This window comes from Lithobates pipiens, unplaced genomic scaffold (genome assembly GCF_037356315.1).
Source record: "Lithobates pipiens isolate NorthernLeopardFrog02 unplaced genomic scaffold, aLitPip1_a1.2 Scaffold_8, whole genome shotgun sequence".
NCBI classification, from domain to species: domain Eukaryota; kingdom Metazoa; phylum Chordata; class Amphibia; order Anura; family Ranidae; genus Lithobates; species Lithobates pipiens.
In genome coordinates, this window is record NW_027507903.1 from 249,002,088 (window position 1) to 249,024,368 (window position 22,281).

At 42.1% G+C, this 22,281-nt stretch overlaps 1 protein-coding gene across 1 annotated transcript in view; it reads right to left on the reverse strand.

The window, feature by feature from the left end:
- Positions 1 to 3,687: 3,687 nt before the first annotated feature.
- The window catches only part of WIF1 (Wnt inhibitory factor 1), a 153,293-nt gene continuing 134,699 nt past the window's right edge, over positions 3,688 to 22,281 (reverse strand). Inside the window, exon 10 of the mRNA XM_077469847.1 lies at positions 3,688 to 11,265. Within this exon, the coding sequence (XP_077325973.1) occupies positions 11,144 to 11,265 (122 nt within the window). The 3' untranslated portion in view covers positions 3,688 to 11,143. The remainder of the gene's footprint in view (positions 11,266 to 22,281) is intronic.

Genomic DNA, 22,281 nt, shown 5'->3' on the forward strand with positions numbered 1-22,281 from the left:
AATCTAAAAAAATTAAATAGACTACTATGCAAAAGTTGTAGGCAAGTGTGGAAAAATGCTGTAAATCAAGAATGATTTCAGAAATAGAAGTGTTAATAGTTTATTTGTATCAATTAACAAAATGAAAAGCAAAGGAACAGAAGAGAAATCCAAATCAAATCAATATTTGGTGTGACCACCGTTTGCCTACAAAACAACGTCTATTCTTTTAGGTACAAAGGAAGAAATTTGGCAGGTAGGTTGTTCCAAGCATCTTGGAGAACTAACAACAGATCTTTTGTCAATGTAAGCTGCCTCAAATCCTTCTGTCTCTTCATGTAGTCCTAGACAGAGTTGATGATGTTAAGATTAGGGCTCTGTGAGGACCAAACCATCACTTCCAGGACTCCTTGTTTTTACACTGAAGATAGTTCTTATTGACATTGGCTGTATCTTTGGGGGTTGTTTTCCTGCTGCAGAATAAATTTGGGGCCCGTGACACACCTCTCTGTTGGTAAGGCATTATGGATAAGTACGGTATATGCCTTTATTTTTTAGCATGGAGGCCACCATTGATTCTGACCAAATTACCAACTCCATTTGCAGAAATGCAGCCTCCAATTTGGAAGGAACCTCTGTGTTGCGTTTGATATAAAATATGATTTTTTATTCAGCATGCTGGTTTCACAGACACAGACCTTCTCAAACAAATGCTGTTGAATAGTTGATAGTTTGAACAGTCTATTATCTCTATAGCTACAGTAAATGGGTAATAAAGTACCTCTCAAACTGAAAGCTAGAGAAATGTATGTTAGTCACTTGTTATGGTATATAAACTGACATATTAAAGAACTTATCATGCCTTCAACACAAGGGACTTCAACATGGATTAACACATAGCAGGTAGAAGGATTTGTACCAGCCAAGAAGAAGGTGCCTGATCTCCAGAAGCCAACGGAGATCATGAACACACAGTAACCGGAGTTAAGTAACTTTTAAGTTTATTTCCACTGTTACAGACCATAGTTTCTGCCTATTTGCCAGGCTTCTTGCTTGATATATCTGTCATTCTTGATTTATATTCCTATTATTGTAATAGTTTTGTATGTACAGCATTTTTGTATAGTAAAAGGCACATTTACACACTGCAGAAGTCCTTGCTTATACCGCAATAGTAACCTTGCTACTAGACACAAGAAAAACAACCTACACCATACTTCATTGTTGCCTGCAGATGCTTATTATTGTACCACTTTCCAGCCCTTCGGCAAACAAACTGCCTCCTTCTACAGTCAGATATTTCAAATAAAATTATAATTTTATAAATAAAACTTTTAACTCAATCAGTCCAGAGCACACCAGGTTCTATGTTTTCATGCATCGTTGAGTCGCTTAGACTTCCACAGATACAAGAGCCATCCTAGAACAGGATGTTTGTTACTGGGCATATCATCAGGTGAGAATAAAGGAAGAAAAGACTTGAAAAAAATATATAACATTTTTGTTTTTGGATTTCATACCACTTTAAACGTATACATAATGACAGAGCCAGCAATGCACCAGCAAGGTAATCAGCTGTTTGTGGGGTTATAAAAAAATAATCAATATTATTTTATTGTCATTTCTATTGGATATTTGGTTCACTTTATATAATACAAAACATGTGTCTGGAAATTTAAAAAGTAGCCCTCCTATTCCTTCAGTATTGAACTATATCATAATTGTACTAGCCCCCCCTACATGGTAAAGCATGGCATAAACTGTTGATCTGGTGATCTATAAACCCTGTATAATAATAATAATAATAATAGTTACAGTCAATAAGTGAAACCAATTAAGGAACCTCTAACAGAAACAGAAAATTCCCTCAATTTACTTTAAATTAACCCTGTTGCAAAAAAAGAAAAAAAAGTGGTTAAATTGTCCTGTAAGAGAACATGTATAATAATATACTCACTATCTGACAGGCCATGAAGTTGATTTAAAAAGGCAAGCCGGCTGTTCACTTAGCAAAAGAACTTGAACTTTGCAAAGGAATTTTCCCCAGAGCTTAGTGAAAAAGGCTAAGATCTGTTGCTCTGTTGCCTTCCATCATCCAATCATGCACAAGAAAAAATGCTGTTTTTTTATTTTACTTGGATGTAATTGGGTGTTCTTTGCAAAGTGAAATTTAACTACATTCATTAACCTCTGGGACAAATTCCCTTGCAAAGTGCAAAGCCTATTTGCCTTTAGTAAATCAACCACCGTGTCTCTTACCTTTCCTATAATTCATCACTACAAACTCTGTCAGTGTTGATAGGTTTAGAGGATGGAACCATGTTGCAATGGACATAGGAATCTGACACTTCTGGAAGTGTTGAAAGCTAAAGAAACTGATGGAAATTGCAGCACTGTCACAAAAGAGAGGTAAGAGACATGGGCCACAAGAGACATGAGTATACTATCTTTCGTCTTGCACTTTTGCAGGGAACTTTGATCTGGATGTGACAGGGTTGTTATAATCCGAAAGTCTCTGTAATTCAGTGCAGTTACTGCACTCTCAAACCACCTCACAGGGCCAGCAGAAGAGTAGTAGTACAGTAAAACCTTGGATTGAGAGTAACTTGGTCTGAGTGTTTTGCAAGACAAGTACATTTTTTTAAATAAATTTTGAATTGATAAACGAGCAATTGTCTTGATATACAAGTAGCCTCATGTCACAACTTAGTATAAAAGAGAATAGAGGTGCCTCTAAGTGTAGCAATATGGTTACATTTAATGAAGGTACAACATTTAGCAACTCACATGGTTTCTGATTAAAAGAGGCACATCTAAGTATGCAGGCATCCGGGGTAAAGCTGTCCACAAAGACCATGCTCTGCACTGCCATCGACCCCATCCATTCCACGCTGTGCTCCATGAGCGCTTCAAGCCTCACTTTCAGATCGCTCTACTGCAGGGCAGTCTTCCCAGTCATGATTGCAGACTGACAGTGTGGAGGATGGTCTATGTGGGCAGCTTTACCCTGGATGCCTGCATACTTAGATGTGCCTCTTTTAATCATAAACCATGTGAGTTGCTAAATGTTGTACCTTCAATAAATGTAGCCATATTGTTACACTTAGAGGTGCCTCTCTTCTCTTTTATACTCTGTAGCTCCTCCTGGATTTTGCTTGTAATCCCCTTGTGGAGTCTGCCACTTGTGTAAATGGACATTTTATGGTTACACAACTTGGTCACATTGCTATCATCATTTTATATGGAATATAAACGGAAGGACTTATGAATGAATGGCTGAGGAACGAATCATCAGAGTTTCCATTATTTCTTATGGGGAAACTCGCTTTGATATACAAGTGCTTTGGATTACAAGCATGTTTCCGGAACAAATTATGCTCGTAGTCCAAGGTTTTACTGTATTGTTCTTTCTGAGGCCTGTGCTGTATAACTTTCTCTCCCACTCTCTGCTTCCTGCATTACCAGTCACAAACTAACTTCCAGTGCAGATGTAAATCTAATTGGTGAGAAACATCTTACCACTATTACATCAATTTATGGGACTTCTTTTAACCTTTCCAATACATAATAACATTTTAAGATATGTACACGATCTTTGAAATTTTAATTACAATTACTATTTTATTCAGAAGCAAATATCTTTTAATTAGCATAAAATATGTACAAAAGTAAACCATTATAATCCAACAAACACTCAGATGGTACTGCTTACAATCCAAATGGCAATTTTATTGAGTACACAATGTTGTAAAATTTACAATAATGACTAGCAAAGACCCCAGAGCCAGTCTGACATGACTTTACACTGAGAAAATGTGTATACTGTACACTAGCTCACTTAAATGCCAGTTACTAAAAGAGAAAACATCTTTCAGTCAATAAAGAACAATAGCACATCTGACAACTATATAGCCAAATCAGGCCTTATAATTATACATTAAATATTGCAACATATTGATACATAGAGATTATATATATTACATTATGGAAAGATGGGTTTGTATAGGTAAATATAGAACCACGTAGTTGAGTTTGCTGAGAATGGACTGCAGGTTGAACCACAGTCAGTTAATCTCTAATGTCTAATTTAAAGTGTATGTATAGCCAAGATTATTTTTAGTTTTGGATGGAGTAGGGAAGAATTAGAACCCCTATAAAGCTAATAATGCTGTGTCCTGCTGAGGAGATTCACTGTCTTGATTTGACAATGAACTAGTGTTCATTGTCACAGGAACAGATAGAAATGGGACATCCAATGACATTTTAGCATCAATATCAGAACAGAGCAAAAGAGGAAATTGTCCAATGATGAAACCTGTTCTGGTGTAAATTATTTACAAGAGGAATTGCCCTCACTTCTTAGAAGTTTCCTATCAATTCATGTAGCTTAAGCAAAAGACATCCTCAGTAGGAGACAGCAAAATATAAACCGGCAGAGGTTTTAACCCTTCCCTACTCTATCCAAGATTTGGCTATTCATACCCTTTAAATACCCTATTTCAGCCAAAACATATTTAATTTTGGATAGAGTGTTGAATGGTTAGATCTTTTGTCAGGTTATTAATCTCCCTTGTGTCTTTATTTGGTAGATTTCTCATCACTTCCTGTCAGCAAAAGAAGTGATCATAAAATCTCTCCATTGAGCACAGACAGCAACAATGATGTAAATTTGTATCAATTATATCACCATAAATTTATTTTCTTGCTGCCTAAACATTGCAGCATGCATGTGGTATTGGCTCCACCTTGACTACCCACAGTACTAGTAATAAATGTAAATGTTTCCCTTAGACATTGAACCTTAATTGAACCTTAATTCTCTTAACTAGAATTAATATTAAAGAGTGGGAAAGGTATGCTGCCATATTTAGGCACAAGAAAAATAAATTTATGGTGAATATTAATACAAATGTATGTTTTGTTTGGGGGTTAAATGGCAACACATATGTGGTAAATAACTAGCAACACAGGAAGGTATGATGAAAAATATTATATTTATTAAGAGACAGGATGGAAAGAAGTAGGTACCTTCCTAGCATCGAATTCTACAGATGTCCAGGCTGCCAATTCCAATGCTGTATTGTGACAGAAATGTAGCGGCATGACAAATGGCATGACAAATGGCCTTAGGAAAAATACCTGTGAAAGCTGGCTGTGATGCTGCCATTTATGAATCAGCAGTCAGCACTTGAGGGGGATCTTGCTATTAGCACTGTAAGCTTTGTGAATTAGTATGACAATCCAGGAGGATAAATTGCTCTTTGAGGTTTCCGTGTCATTTTTAACACTGAAAAGGAGAACAAAAAGTCTTTCTAAAGCCCTGAATGGTTCTGTAGCGATGATGTATATGCTCTGAAGCATCTGACCTAATCCAGCTTGCAAAACTCTTGGGGCTGTGCATGGTCTTTGAAAAAGGGCAGAACCCAATCTTAGTTAACCTGAAAACTTAGTCGAAATTTAAGCACAATCCAGTGGACCGGTGTTGGATCACTCTACCTGAAAAGGAGGTAATATATATGGTTTCGTACACCCCAGGGCTTGAATATCAGAGATCCTGCAAATCAGAGTAATTGTTACTAGAAACAGAGTCTTCTAGATCCAGAATAGAGCAAGTAAAAGTAGTATTCGCCAAGATATTTAGAAGCAGGGATAGGTTTGACTGTGTGAATATGTTTTTTTGTAGTTGGTGTCGACCATGGCTTGACTAGGGCATCAGTTTCTCCAGACCCGAAAAGGTATACTTGCAGACAATCCCACTGGGTACTGAACTGGTGGAAAAGTTCCTCATTAAGGGTCTACTCGTTATTGCCATGAATAGACAGGAAAAATGGTCTAACAATGTTGTAGGAAAAATTGTTAGCTGACATTGTCGTAAGCCTGGACTAACGTGAACTTTAGATTTCTGTCCACCTGTCCACCACCAGAAGCTCTTCTGCATTACAAGGAATATCCTGATGGGTTGGCAAAGAGAGAACCGATCCCATTGGGCTAGAAATCCTTTCTGCAAAGGCTTCAGGTGTCAATGGGTCCATGCTGCATAGGGATGCTGAACAAGAGAGCATCTAAAAGCTGCAAGGAACAAGATGCTGAGGGGAAATTGCAAGAGAGGGTTATTTGAGTCTAAACTGTTCTTGGCTTGTGGCAACAAGACCATGCCCCTGGAGGTGTGGATTAGGGCACCAAGAATGACAAGCTGCAGGGTTAGTTTGAGTAGGCTGTTTTGATAGTTTAGAACTGGTCAGCCAAACTTCTGAAAAGAACAACCAGCGAGGACTTTGGGTAACTTGGACCTGATCCAGGGTTCTAACCAGTGCTCCACTCATACCTGTGAAAAGACCTTTAGCCTTATCCCACCACACAAGTCTGAATGGGCAAAAGGTCAAAAAGGCTTGAATTTTTTTTTTTTAGCAGAGTGAAGTCTGCTTTAGTTTTGAAATATTTTGATCTGTATGAGGATGATTGTTTACTAGAGGGATATTTGGATGTTCTGAGGTGCCAGTCCTAAAGGATGAACCCTGACTTACAACCACTCACCTTGTTAATGTTCATATCTAGTTTCTGGCCTAACAGAGAATGACCATCAATGGGGTTTGTGCACCAGCTGTGCTTGGAGGTGGGGTCTACCACCCAGTGTTAGAGCCAGAGTGCCCTGGCTAGGAGTAAAAAGATGCAAAATGTTTCCATAGAGTTAGATTTCTGGTCAAACACATCACAAAGACATTGACAATTAGATAGAGAATCTGTTAAAGTTGGGTGGTTTCCTGTCGGTTTTCCTCCACTGTTACTTAAAGACTCTCCTAATTTCTGACATAAATGGGAAGGCTGCAGCATGCTTATCCAGATTTGGATAATAGTTGCTGGTCTTCTAGGAAGACTTCTGGGGTTCCTCCCATTAAATGGCCTACTTAAAGGCCAATATATAAGATTCTATCAAAGTCAAAAATTGAAAGAGGGAGATATTGCTCCTCGCTGTCATCTTCTTCCAGCTCCTCCTCTCCCCCACAACTGGGCCGTTGGGATTCCCTGGAATGTTAAAGACTGAAACAGTTGTTCTTGACTTGCAGCAGATGTTGATGGTGGTGCCATTGGTTGAGGAAACTGTGCTAACGGACCGCCACAGGTTCCTGAAATACTTGCTTCATGTGGGATGCATTTTTACTACTTTCAGACAAGAATACTTGTCTTTCGCATACTGGGTTGCCGGACCGAGAATAAGCCCACGCGCCCAGTGTTTCCCAGAGTTGGGCTGCAAAAAATGCCTCAGTGAGTGAGTTGAATAATGCCTACCTTCTAGAGGTGGGCCTGAAATAATAATGGGTGTGGTATGATTTGAGGATGGACATTCATGGCTTCTGGGCACTGGGATTTATTTCAGGATCTTTTGCTTGAGGACTTGTGAACAGAGCTGCAAGCAGGGAAGATGCAGCTGTAGGAGACACTCTTTTGGGTCTGAGGGAAATACTTACCAGCCAGAACCACACTCGTACCTAAGGGGAGTGTTAGAATCTTTGTTCAAGCGGAGCACTCTTCATGAAGCAGACAATTGGCTAAGTATAGAACGTCAGAACACACAAAGAATGCTGGAAGCAGCACAGACTGAAATACAGATACACAGGGGTTGATCTCCTAAAGGCAAATAGACTGTGCACTTTGCAAAATGCAGTTGCTCCAGTGCTTATTAAATTATGTAAATCTTCATTCGCAAAAAATACCCACTCACATGCAAGGAAAGTAAAAAAACAATCAATTTTTTTCTTGCATATGATTAGATGATGGAAGTCAGCAGAGCTCTCCCTCATTTACTATGCTCTGGAGCAACTGCACTTTGCAAAGTGCACAGTCTATTTTCCATTTGCTAATCAACCCCATAAAGCTTTACCAGAATGAATGTAAGGAATCCCAGTTAAGAATCCCCAGCCACAGCAGCCTGTCCTTTTTAGCCTGTTCAGTGGCTTTGCCTCATAGCGCCTGATTGGGTTCCTGCAGCCAGGCCACCTTTGCCATCCCCAAGATAGCCGACAAGGCCCTACTGTGCATTTGCGGGCACCCAGCACTGTGATATGACAGGTGGGAGGAGCTCTATGAAGAAAATAGTGTGGAGATGCACATGCAGTAAAGACCAGCAGACAGGAGGATGACCCAGGGGGACAAGTGCATTGTGGGGGGAAGTGAAAAAGCATAAAAATAAAATGAATATCTGTGGCTATAAGGTTGACTAAAATCCAGGTTTCATGCCTTAAAAATCCACAGAAGGGGTTCCCAGCCTTATTTGCACTGTTGGTACAAGGAAGAATTACAACTTCATCCAGCGGAGCCTTAACCTGTCTGGATACCATTAGCCAGTGGTAAGTAGGAATATGGTTGGCAAAGCCTTAGTCTGTGAGCATGTTGAGAATAAAAGAGAGAATAAGGGTACTATGTCTAAATGAAACATTTATAGTCATTGCTAATGTTGTGGGAAGCAAGGAGCGGGACCACTACCACATGTATGCTGCCACACTTGCCCCAGGAAAACATTTTACTAGATTTGAGGTTAGATCTTCTGACAATCTTTTCATTGCTGTAAATGCCTCCCTGTCCAGGATATGTCTATGCCCCCAGGTCTTGTACATTAGTGGGACAGAATATTAAGGAAAATCTTTTCAATGGGGTCACAGATTGCAATATGCAAATCTGGTAGAAATATTGTCCATTCCCCACTCTTTACAAAGTTAAAAATCAAGTGCAATGACTATGTAAAAAGAACAGTAACCCATAGCAACCAATATGTTTATTTTTCTGGATATACAACAATAAAGAAAAATTGAATTGGTTTCTTGCTGTAGAGAAGGTGCCTTGCTCTCTGTGTGGAAGCAGTGGTTCCTCTGTAGAGGTCCAGCATACCCCCTGCTGAGTCAGATATAGAGTTATTTGGTGATCGGGAAGCGTGAGGTTTTCTGAATGCTGAGCTAAAGGTCTCATTTAGCAGTGTGTCAGACCTTTACAGAGAGACCACTGCTCCACACAGAAGTCCAACTCTGCAGTGTCCTTCTCTATGGCATGCTGGAAGCGGACCTATATCTTCAGGTTGTGGCTGCTTTCTAAGGAAAACCAACAGTTAGTCTTTTTACGACTTTTGTTTTAATGCACCTGGAATGTTTTTTAGCAGAATTAAAATGAAAATTCAGTTGGGTTTTATGAAGAAATCGGATTGCTTGCAAAAATGAATTTTTGTTTGCGTTTCCTAATTCAGATAGAATATATTTAGGGATCAGTCCTCCCAAAATCAAGTTTTAGCTATTTTTAGATGCTGGAGCATTTACACCACCAATGGATTATCACATCTTTAGGGGATGCTGGTGGTAGTCCTGTGCCTGTGATCCAAGTATGTGGCAACTACCACTTCAAGTGGACTTCATTCTTTCTATTGGATTTATATTTATTATATTGTTTTAATATATACTGTATAATGCCAAAAGAGATATGGCAACACCCAAAGGTAGGTGCAAACACCCAGCATCCCAAGTGGGCAGAAAACATAGCCAGGAATTGTAGCAGGGAGATCCAGAGTCCTCAAGAGAGCCAGAAGGTAGCTCACTCTACTAGGTTCTAGGAAATATCAGTTCTGGGTAGACTGTTTCTCTACAAACCCTCAGCTGTAAACAAAGAAGTATATGGGGAATGATTGCCTTTATAGTATAACTCTTAACCTGGCCATAGATAGTTCAATCTCTGCTGGTTCAGCAGGAACCAACCAAGATAGAGCCATGTATGGGCAGACTGAATGTACCCAAGTTGATCGATTGATCAACTTGGGTAGGACCAGCCTGTCAGGTTTTACATGCAATCATAGCTAGCCGTTATTATTGCCGTTAGCAATAATCGCTGTGTTCTCTCAGCAGGGATTGCTCCCCCCCCCCCCATTGGGAAAACACAATGGTTTTGCAGGAGGGCTTCCCCCATAAACACTGACTGTGTTGATGAGGGAATCAAGTGATCCATCTATGGTTGGCTTTAAACTGGCACCTCTGATAAATACCCAATCAACAGAAAATTTACGCAAAAAAAAAAAGTCCGTTCTCATTGTTAGATTAAGCAGTGATAAAGTAATTTTGCCACTTTCCCCTCTACAGCTTTTTACATTGTTTAGCTGAAGATCACTTCCTTTTGCTCATCCTAATGCACCCTGCTTGCTTTATGCATTTTACTACGAAATGCCCCTTTTATAACGATGCACTGTGCATTGTTGCATAGTAAATGTAAAGCACTTCTTAATGCACCTCATTGCAACAGCACTCCATGAGAGAATGTGGAAATACTGGAGTAATCCTGTCCACCAAAACACCTCATGTAATCTTAGGCTGGCCATACATTATACAATCTTATGGTACAATTTTCCTTTACATTTACTAAAAAAACATATAATAAGATGTAAGACCTAAACAGCACTTTCCATGTGTAGGTCCTTCCACTACCTAGTTAAAGGTAAATTTAAAGGAAATTGTACAAGGAAAATGTATAATTTATGGCCAGATTAACTTTATTAATCCCTATTAAAGCCCAAGGGTAAATGCAGATTGGGGGCTCTCCAAATTGCCAGTTTAAATCCACATTTGTGCATGACTGAGGCACTAGGCTAAGTGTAAAGATAATTGATCTCCTATACAAATGGCAGCATTATGCTATGGTGATTAGAACAGATCTGATGTATTATCTGGAATCTAAACACTGCAGTGTTTACAAGAGGTGAATTATCTCTACATTGACCTCTGATGAATGGATGCCAGTTATATGCAAGTGTGTCCTGATAGTCAGTTTGTACCCTGATGCTCCTTAAAAAAATAATTTTAATATGTAATTTAACAAACTGCTCCTCCTTCAAATAGATTTGATGTACAACATTTTGGAGACAATGTGCTTTTCAACTCTTATTGGGAATTCCATTTTATTTCTGAAATATTTATGAACACTAGACATATTTTACATATGTGGCTGTAAAACCCACCGAAAAAAGCAGAAACCAGTCTTGGATCATTTAACTGATATAGCGATTGCATGGAATGAAATGATACAACAGTGGTTTACATTAAAACTAGTAGGATTCAGACCAGTAATCATACAATGCATGAACGGTTAATGAACACTTTGAACTGTGTAATGTAAAAGGTTTCAGATGTGCCGGGCTTCACCAGATATAATTGGACTCGGGTGTAACATGCCTGTCATCAGTCCGTTTGGGAGAAGGTGTGTGCTGTCTGTTCTTGGTGCCTGCTGGCCTCAGGACATTTGTGAGGTTGGCTCCATACCCTGAAAATTACCCAAAGTTCAAGAGACAAAATGAGAGAAACAGACATTCTGTCATTATACACACTTAAACAAATTCTCTGCTGCTTTTAAACACATTGTTAAAGGAGCAAGTCAACTAGTACGATAATTATTATTTCAAATGCTATGTATTATATTTTTAAGCATACAGTACATAGCCGTCAGACATCTATTTTCAAATGGCAAAAATAAACACATAGAATTTTCATTAATGTGTGCTAGATATAAAAGTTCATGAAGACAGTAAGCAAGCAGGTGACTCCTTACCTTAATTGTGGCAAGCTGCCGAAGGTTAGATGGTCATTATAGCTTCTGACACAAATGCCTTGGCATGGACAATTGCCACGGGAAAAGCCCTATGGTTCTGTAGTTGTATTAAAGTTCTCTATATATTACCAAAAGTTCTAATTCTAGGACAATAAACATTGTCATTATTTAGTGTTTAATACACAAATACATGATCGTTTTTAGGAGAGATTGGCTTGAGTTCAGCTGAAGTTGAAGTTGAAGCTTCTGTGGAGTAGTTCCACGTTCTACACTGTAAGCATGCATTTTCCTGACTACTAGTAATAGAAATCTTAGATATTTGTTGTAGTAATTTAGATCACAAAGACATAACCAGTGATGCAGAGAACAAAACAGCTTTATGTACTGTTTAGATTGTAAGCTCTAACGAGCAGGGCCCTCTGATTCCTCTTGTACCAAATTGTAATGTAACTGTAATGTCTGCCCTCATGTTGTAAAGCGCTGAGCAAACTGTTGGCGTTATATAAAACCTGTATAATAATAATAATAATAATAATGTATTAAAGTCAGTACTAACCACAGGTATCCACCTTTTGCAGCATATTTCACCCATACTTAGGGCATAACATTTAACATGTTGCTAAGCAACCCCCCAGACTGCCTTCACCCCCATGACATTGTGTGGGGGTTCTTCTGCCCTACAGCTGCTGTCACTTTTGAAATCAGTGTGAATGAAATGCTACTGCTGTCTGCCACCATGACGGATAGAGTTATAGTTCTCAATTTTAGGCATTGGAGTGGATTTACCAAAGGCAAATAGATTGTGCACTTTGCAGTTGCACTCATATTCCCCGGAGCTTAGTAAATGTAGTAAAGCTCTGATGATTTCCATCATCCAATCATGTGCAAGCAAAAATGTTTTTTTTTTTATTTTCTTTGCAGGTGATTATTTTTTACAAAGTGAAGCTTCACCACATTACATTTACTAAGGAAATTTAGTGCAACTTGCAAAGTGCAAGTTGCACTTCCTCCAGTTTAGTAACTGAAAGTGGAAGAAGAGTCTGCAGGAGCCTGGCACTGCGACTTTATTTCACTGATCATACTTTGCAGGCTAATTTAAGAAAAAAACAATACATGCACATTTATGCATGCAAAATGCATACATTTATAATTTTTTTAGAGGTGAACTTAGCATTTAATGTTCTAAAGAAAATATGCAGCACTAGTAGCTATTCATAAACATGAAAATATGTGACCTGGAACAAAACAATTTTTAGGGAATATCTCTAATTTTATCTAAAGCTCCTTGTAGAATTCTAAGAAAAAGCAGTGATTCAGGCTGGGTTCACACTTATGCAAATTGGATGCAGGTTTCAGCTCATCCAATTTGCATGACCGGAGAGTTTGACCGTCTCTCAATGGAGCCGGTTCACACATCTCTGGGGCGGCTGTGGAGGGCCCAGCAGAAGAGTCCGTGTATCTTTGGCTCTGGTTCAGGTCTGAATTCAGGAAAAAATTCAAGGCCTAATTCAAACCTGAAATGGTGAACGGGGATGCACCGGGCTCCCTGCTGCGAGCTGCTCCGCACATAGTGTGAACCCAGCCTTAAACAGATGAGAGTGGGGATGGGATACCTGGGAAGTCTAAAGCCGCATACACACGTAGCGGTATGTCCAACGTACTTAGTCTGGCGGACTTCCCGTCAGACTGTCCGTCGGACTTTCCGAACGGGCTACTTGCCCACACACGGCACTTTTTGAGCGGATTAATACGGCGTACTAAGTCCGCCATACTATCCGCCCTACTTTTGAAATGAACGGACTCACCCACACACGCGGAGGAAAGTCCGCTCATTTCAAGGTAGGTGGGGCCCACGAAGGAGACGTCGCTGGCCCCGCCGCCTGGTATGGACTTAAAGGGGAACCCCAACGCCGAAAAAAATCGGCATGTGGGTCCCCCCCAAGTCCACAACAGACCCTTGTCCGAGCACGCTACCCGGCCGGCCAGGAAAGGGGGGGCGAGCGAGCGCCCCCCCCTCCTGAGCCGTACCAGGCCGCGTGCCCTCAACATGGGGGGTGCCTTGGGGAAGGGGGGGCCGCGCGGCCCCCCCACCCCAAAGCACCTTGTCCCCATTTTGATGAGGACAAGGGCCTCTTCCTGACAACCCTGGCCATTGGTTGTCGGGGTCTGCGGGCGGGGGGCTTATCGGAATCCGGGAGCCCCCTTTAATAGGGGATACCGGCCCCCCACCCTATGTGAATGAGTATGGGGTACAATTTACCCCTACCCATTCACCTGTAAAATAAAAATACAAAAAAAACACAACACAAGAGATAAAATACTTTATTGCACAGCTCCGGGGGTCTTCCGTCTTCGGGGGTCTTCTCGCCGGACTCCTCCGCTATCTTCTTGTAGCTCTTTTGCTAGCGGAGGAGTCCGGCTTTCTTCCTCGCCGCCGGCCTCTTCTTCCGACTTCGGGGGTCTTGTCCCCCTCTTCGGTTCTTCTGTCGCCGCCGCCGCCGCCTTCCGTTCTTCTTCTTCTTCTCCTGGAGATGTTGACTCGACGATCTCTCCGGCCGCAATGCCAGGGAAGCGCTGCGCTGCCACTTATATAGGGACAAGGGGCGGTGTCACATGGGTTTATGTCACATGGGTTGGTGTCACATGGTGACCCCGCCCCTTACGATGTCACAGTCCCGGAGGATGCTGGGACTGTCGCCATGTGACATCAACCCATGTGACCAACCCATGTGACATAAACCCATGTGACGCCGCCCCTTGTCCCTATATAAGTGGCAGCGCAGCGTATGCCTGGCATTGCGGCCGGAGAGATCGTCGAGTCAACATCTCCTGGAGAAGAAGAAGAAGAAGAAGAAGAACGGAAGGCGGCGGCGGCGGCGACAGAAGACCGGGCCACCGCCTGTAAAAGAGCTAGAAGAAGGCGCGGTGGCCCGGCAGAAGAACCGAAGAGGGGGACAAGACCCCCGAAGTTGGAAGAAGAGGCCGGCGGCTAGGAAGAAAGCCGGACTCCTCCGCTAGCAAAAGAGCTACAAGAAGATAGTGGAGGAGTCCGGCGAGAAGACCCCCGAAGACGGAAGACCCCCGGAGCTGTGCAATAAAGTATTTTATCTTGTGTGTTGTGTTTTTTTTGTACTTTTATTTTACAGGTGAATGGTTAGGGGTACATTGTACCCCATACTCATTCACATAGAGTGGGGGGGCTGGTATCCGGGGGCCCCCTTATTAAAGGGGGCTCCCGGATTCCGATAAGGCTCCCGCCCGCAGACCCCGACAACCAATGGCCAGGGTTGTCGGGAAGAGGCCCTTGTCCTCATCAACATGGGGACAAGGTGCTTTGGGGTGGGGGGCCGCGCGGCCCCCCCTTCCCCAAGGCACCCCCCATGTTGAGGGCACGTGGCCTGGCACGGCTCAGGAGGGGGGGGGGGCGCTCGCTCGCCCCCCCTTTCCTGGCCGGTCGGGTAGCGTGCTCGGACAAGGGTCTGTTGTGGACTTGGGGGGGACCCCCACGCCGATTTTTTTCGGCGTTGGTGTTTCCCCTTTAAGTCCATACCAGGCGGCGGGGCCAGCGACGTCTCCTTCGCGGGCCCCGCCTACCTGGAGACCCGCTCGAAATGAGCAGACTTTTCTCCGGGTGGGAAAAGTCCGCTCATTTCAAGAGTACGGCGGACTGGCACACACACGGCCGGATTGTCCGCCGAAATGCGAGTCCGGCGGGAAGATTGGAGTGCAACACAGCATTCTAAGTCCGCCGTACTTTCGGGTCAAAAAAGTATTCCGGAGGCTACACACGGGGGGATTGTTTGGCGGACTTGAGTTTGCCGGACTTTTCCACCGGATTGTTTGATCGTGTGTACGCGGCATAATATGTAGTGTACTGGTATCATATTCAAAATTCTGGCAGTCTTTGAAAATCATAGATGACTGCATTTAGACATGGAAAGGTCAATAATATGTTAATGGAATTAACTGAAAAATCTGGCTAACAACCATGTTTATGATTATTTAATGTAAGTAGAGATTTTGTTTAAGCATACATACATTTCATGTTTTGCCGCCTTTAAACTAGTAAGAACATTCTTTCAAACATACACATAACAGAGTTTATGAAAATGATAAACACTTTTCCAAATAGTTGCACATGTACAGACATTTTTCATCCTGTTTACATGTACAGAATTTGGTAGAAGATAAATACAATGCCCCGCATACCTTTGCAAGAAACATATGTTGAAAAGAAATATATCATTTAAATGTTTTTGTTATGGACTAAGGTCACAAACCACAGATCAATACAGATAAACAGAACAGATAAAAAAATAGTATGAGAAAAATGATTGCCCTCTTTTTACCTATTCGGAACTGTATGTATATGGTTCCAATGATTCAGGTTTCTCCTTTAATTTTATGAATAAAGAAAAAAAGATGTTCTTATTTTTCTCCTGTTTCAAGAAAACCCCCAAAGTCTCTTAAAAATTGGCCCACGGTATACTTATTATAAAGTTTATTAAAGGGCAGCAAAATAAAAATTATATGCATTTTGTGCTATGCATACAGCCATGGCCAAAGGTTTCGAGAATTACACAAATATTAGATTTCACAAAGTTTGCTCCCTCCGTTTTTATGATGGAAATTTGCATATACTCCAGAATGTTATGAAGAGTGATCAGATGAATTGCATTTAATTACAAAGTCCCTCTTTGCCATGAAAATGAACTTAATCCCATAAAAATTTCCACTGCATTTGTGAAGAAGGCTTCAGGGTGCCCAAGAAAATCCAGAAAGCGCCAGGACTGTCTCCTACAGTTGATTCAGCTATGGGATTGGGGCATCACCAGTGCAGAGCTTGCACAGAAATGGCAGCAGGCAGATGTGAGTAAATCTGCAGGCACAGTGGGGCGAAGAAGCCACTTCTCTCTAGGAAAAACATCAGGAATGGACTGGTATTTTTCAAAAAGGTACAGGGATTGGACTGCTGAGGACTAGGGTAAAGTCATTTTCTCTGATGAATTCCCTTTCCAATTCATTGGGGCAGCCAGAAAAAAACTTGTCCAGAGAAGAAAAGGTGAGAGCTTCCATCAGTCTTGTGTCATGCCAACGGTAAAGCATCCTGAGACCATTCATGTGTAGGGGTTGCTTCTCAGCCAAGGGAGTGGGCTTACTCGCAGCCATGACTAAAGAATGGTACAAAAACATCCTCCGAGATCAAATTCTCCCAACCATCCAAGAACATTTTGGTGACGAACAATGCCTTTTCCAGCATGATGGAGCACCTTGCCATAAGGCAAAAGTGATAACTAAGTGGCTTGGGAAACAAAACATCAACATTTTGGGTCCAAGGCCAGGAAACTCCCCAGACCTTAAACTCACTTGGTAAGAGGTGTGTGAACAAAAAACCCCACAAATTCTGACAAACTCCAAGCATTGATTATGCAAGAATGGCCTGCCATCACTCAGGATCTGGCCCAGAGGTTGACTGACAGCATGCCAGGGGAATTGCAAAGGTATTGAAAAAGAAGTGTCAACACTGCAAATATTGACTCTGCATAAACGTAATTGTCAACAAAAGCCTTTGACACATATGAAATGCTTGTAATTATACTTTAGTATACCACAGTAACATCTAAAAAAGATCTAAAAACACTGAAGCAGCAGACTTTGTGAAAATTAATATTTGTGTCATTCTTAAAACTTTTGGCCACGGCTGTAGATTAAATATTTGAAAAAGGCCAGCATAAAACAGGTAAAATGTCTGTTTCATTGTGTGCAACAAACTGCAAAGATATTTTAATATCTATATTAACTATAATTATATAGTTTGTTTCGCACAAGAACACCTCGAAAGGGCAAAAAGTTCTAGCGAACATGCAAACCCTATTAAAGTCTTTGGGACACGGACATGAAAAATCAAAAGTCCTCATTTTAAAGGATTATATGCAAGTTATTGCTTTAAAAAGTGCATGGGATCTGGGTACTGTCATAGGGGACATGTATCAATGCAAAAAAAGTTTTTAAAACAATCGTTTTTTCAGGAGCAGTGATTTTAATGATGCTTAAAGTATTAAGTAAGCTTTAAATATCGTGCCTGGGGGGTCCCCTTAGTCTGCCTGTAAAGTGGTGGATATGTGTGATGTATAGAACATGCCGCAGCAATATTGACATTTCTAAAGGAAAAAATGTAATCTAAACTTGCTCACGGCTGTAATGCATTGCCGGCTCCCAGTAATATAGATGAAAAACGAATGAAAAAAATGCCATGGGCCCCCTCCCAGTCTATACCAGGCCCTTTGGGTTTTGGATTTTGAAGGGAACTCCACGCCAAAATGTCATTGCTCACCCTTCCTTTAGAAAATGTCAGTTTTTGACTTCCATGCTGATTTGATTTTCAATACTCCTTGTGCTATTATCCCTGAGCAAGTATTCAAATCAGGAGTTTCCATCTGCTGTGTGCTTGACTTAAATGTAGGGAAGGAATGGAAAATAGTCCATTCAATTAATATTCATTTAAGCAGTCCCTCAAACTAGAATGCCAGAGGTAAAGGAAAGGTTAGGTAGTAATCTTAACTTCTGTCTATGTCCCTGTTGGGGAAGCTTACTCTATATTTCTGACCACTTTCCATTGGCACCAGGACAGAAAAAGTGATGGAAAATGAAAAAAATTATAAACCGGTTAGTGGTAATTGACATGTGCATGGCTAGCATACAAGATTGTAATTGCGTCTGACTTTTGTATCCTTCCTTTAAAGTGATTGTAAACTCTCACGTACCCAGTGTAGTGACTAGCCCAGTAATACCCAGTAAAGTGACTAACCTCAGGTGATACACTGGTGATACACAGAGATTAAACAAATCCTCCTACACAAGTAGTGCCTGTGTATCTGCAGTCTTCTCTTCTCTACATCTGTTCAAAGTCCAGAATTTATACAGCTTGTCTGAGCTTACAGAAAGCAGGGGGTCCAGCAGCTGAAGTTACACTCTGCATAGCTCAGTGACAGCTGATTGGAGGGAAGGGACATATCCCCATTCACACAGAACATAGGAACAAAGGATGTCAATCAAAGTCTGGGTACTGGAGGTCCCTCTCCTGTCACTTTTTTACCTCTTGGTGTCAAGAATATGTGTGAAGAAGTGACTCATGCAGATAGCAGAGGAACGAGGCAGCAGACAGGAGTGATGCTTGTGCTCTGGACTGAGTCAAGTACACACTATAGAGCAGTGTTTTTCAACCTTTTTTCAGTCCAGGCACCCTTTAAAATTATGGACAATCTTGAGGTGCCCTCCCAAATTTTGGACAGTCTCAAGGCACCCTTTAAAATTATGTCCGAGGCACCCCATTCTAAATTGTAAAAAACGATTCTAATAGTTGTACATAATGCAGCAACATCCACACATGTCGGACACCCAAGTTTAGAGATGCAAGTTGGTACTGACTAGTATTCCAATGCTTTTCTTCTTCCTTCGTTTTTCTCCTTCACTCGGCTAATATGACCCCAATACTGATGGAGCGAGGCAGAGGGGGGTCAAATAAGCATGCTATATAGGCAAATGGTATCCTCATTATTAACTGATGATGTCATTGGTAGTTAGTAGGTCATAATGGTGCACAATGAAAAGCTGTGGCTTTGTGTAACTAAAAGGCAGACTTCATCCACCCACCTCCTTGGATGCAATTTTTGGGCAATTTTTAGGCATTTTGCTGAGGCACCCCTAAAGAAACCTCAAGGCACTCTGGTTGAAAAAGGCTGCTATAGAGGGATATGCTTGATTCAAATTTTATATCTGAGGTTTACAACCACTTTAAAGCCTAATGGTGGCCATACACATAGCAATTAAATTAAAACAATGGCCTTCCAAATAAAGTATGTGCTGCAGCACTTAAAGTTTTAGTTCACATTTGCAGAAAAAATGTGAACTAACACCATAGACCCTCTTCACCACTCCATTACCCATCGTATTTACCTCTGGGGATGCTGAGCTGTCACGTGCCCATACTGCTGATTCAGCAGCAGGGGTGGACTGACCACTCATGGGGCTCCCCGGGCAATAGAAGATTAATGGCCCCCCAGGCTTACAGATGGCCATCATGCCAGGAAAAAGTAACAAACAAAACAACATAAAGAGAACAGCAGTCAATATGAGCACCATGCTCACATCAGAGTCCTCCCTTACACCAAAGTCCCAACATTCTTCCTATACATCACAGTCCACAGAGTGCCACCTTACGGCAGAGCCCCCAGAGTGCCAACTTACGGCAGAGCCCTCAGAGTGCCACCTTACGGCAGAGCCCCTGAGTGCCACCCTACAGCAGAGCCCCTGAGTGCCACCTTACGGCAGAGCCCCCAGGGTGCCACCTTACGGCAGAGCCCCCCAGTGTGCCACCCTATGGCAGCGCCCCCCAGTGTGCCACCCTACGGCAGCGCCCCCCAGTGTGCCACCCTACGGCAGCGCCCGCAGAGTGTCACCTTTCATCAGTGTCCCCTTACATACACCTTTGCACCTTAGTGCTTGGTGTGGCAGGCAGCTGGTGGGAAAAGGCTTTTAATTGGAAAAAAGTCCACTTGTTGCAGCCTCTGAACTGCGCAAGTAAGTCATAGAGCCAGCTGAATAGTAAACTGCTGTGGTAGGCCTCAGATTGGGCAGTGGGGCATGTGAATAAAGACCATGCTTGACATGTGCCAAGATGTCACTGCAGAGGTGTGCATCCAGACCTGTTCTGCTGCCTGATCCGAGGCAGAGCTCTGCAGTGCACCAATCAGATGGCTCCAAATGGCAACAGTGCATTTTTCCCAGGCACAGGATTGTTAGATCGACTTCTGTTGAGCAGTAGTGGGCACACATGGATCATACAGTATACATGCATGCACAGTATACATACACATAGACACACACAGTATACAAACACTATACACACACACACTATAATACAGTATACACACACAGTATACATACAGTATACACACACAAACAGTATTCATGTTGTAAAGCGCTGCGTAAACTGTCGGCGCTATATAAATCCTGTATAATAATAATAATAATAATATACATACAGTACACACACACCAGCACTTTTCACCCAAAAATCAGCCTGACTGAACACACTGCTGCCCCCATCTCCTGGCATGCTGGTACTTGTAGTGCCCCAGCAGCTAACAGACACATTAGGTGGTAATACAGGAGAGGAGGGGACTGTGCCTGTGTATTGGTGGGCAGGTAATGAGTAGGGAGTGTAGTAGAGATTGGGCGAGACATTCAGAATATGTCCTTGCTCCAGGAGCATTGCACTTCTCACACACAAAATCGATCTAACTGCTTCAGAGACAGGAGGAGCCCTGGTAGAGGAAACACATCCCCCCTCCTTCTCTGCTCACCAGGGTAAGACACTGACAAGAATCCATTTTGTAAAGCTTAGCCAGCTTACCTGATCAGGCAGCAGTCCATCCCACACTACAGGCTGTTTGCCCGCCTCCCTGTCCTCTCCTCCAGCAGTCGGTATCTCCTGCTCCCATGTCAAACAAGCCGCGCTGTGGAAGGGGGCATGTACAGCGTTTACCTATTGGCTGAGGGGGCAGTGCAGAGGCAGGGCAGATATAGCCTTGGAATTTTCACGTCAAAAGCATGTCGGTGTTAGACATTTCAGGGATAGACGTAAAAAAACAGAGTTTTATATACTGTCCCTGGTTTTACTGAGGCTGGCCACACTGATGGGGCCCCCTAGTGGCCCCCGGGCCCTCTGGGCCCTCGGGCAGTGCCCGAGTACCCAAATGGTCAGTCTTCTCCTGTTCAGCAGTCCTGGATTTTGAAATCCCAGCTCTTCTTCTGGGACTAGAGGGATTCACCGTACAGGTGCTGACCAATAAGAATGGATCTTAGAGATCAGGAGTGCTGCACAGAGAAGAGGGAGAAGAACAGGGATTTTAAATCCCTGGATCATTGGACCAGCTGCATGGGCACTGACAGCTCAGCATTCCTGAAGGTAAGTACAGCAAAAGCCAGGGGGTTGGAGAAGGTATGCGGCTTTAGTAAACTTTTTTTTGTAATTGTGAACTACCATTTTAGCTATCAGTGCATCTGCATTTACAGTTTTCTGCAAATTCCCACAATTTTTTGTTAAACCTGCCAGTGATGTCCTGAATTGTCATTCTCATGTAGGCTGTGCCTGCTTGCACTACAGTGGGTAGAGAAGTTGCAGGGGGACGTGGCTATCAGAACTGTCACTGTTAATTTACAGGCCTGTAGCTGGTGAGTTAGCACCTGCCCACTGCTTTCTGGATTGACAGCACTGACTGACTGTGCTGCTGAAACCCTCCTATTTTGAGCTACAGTGTCTGGGAGAGTGCTCAGTCAGAGAATGTGAAAAAGTTTTTTGTTTGCATGAAGAGGATTGCACATCACACAGTACAGTTGTGCTCATAAGTTTACATACCCCGGCAGAATTTATGATTTCTTGACCATTTTTCACAGAATATGAATGATAACATAACAACTTTTCTTTCACTCATGGTTAGTGTTTAGCTGAAGCCATTTATTATCAATCAACTGTGTTTACTCTTTTTAAATCATAATTACAACAGAAACTACCCAAATGACCCTGATCAAAAGTTTACATACCCTGGTGATTTTGGCCTGATAACATGCAACCAAGTTGACACAAAGGGGTTTGAACGGCTAATTAAAGGTAACCATCCTCACCTGTGAACTGTTTGCTTGTAAGTGGTGTGTGTGTACAAAATGTCA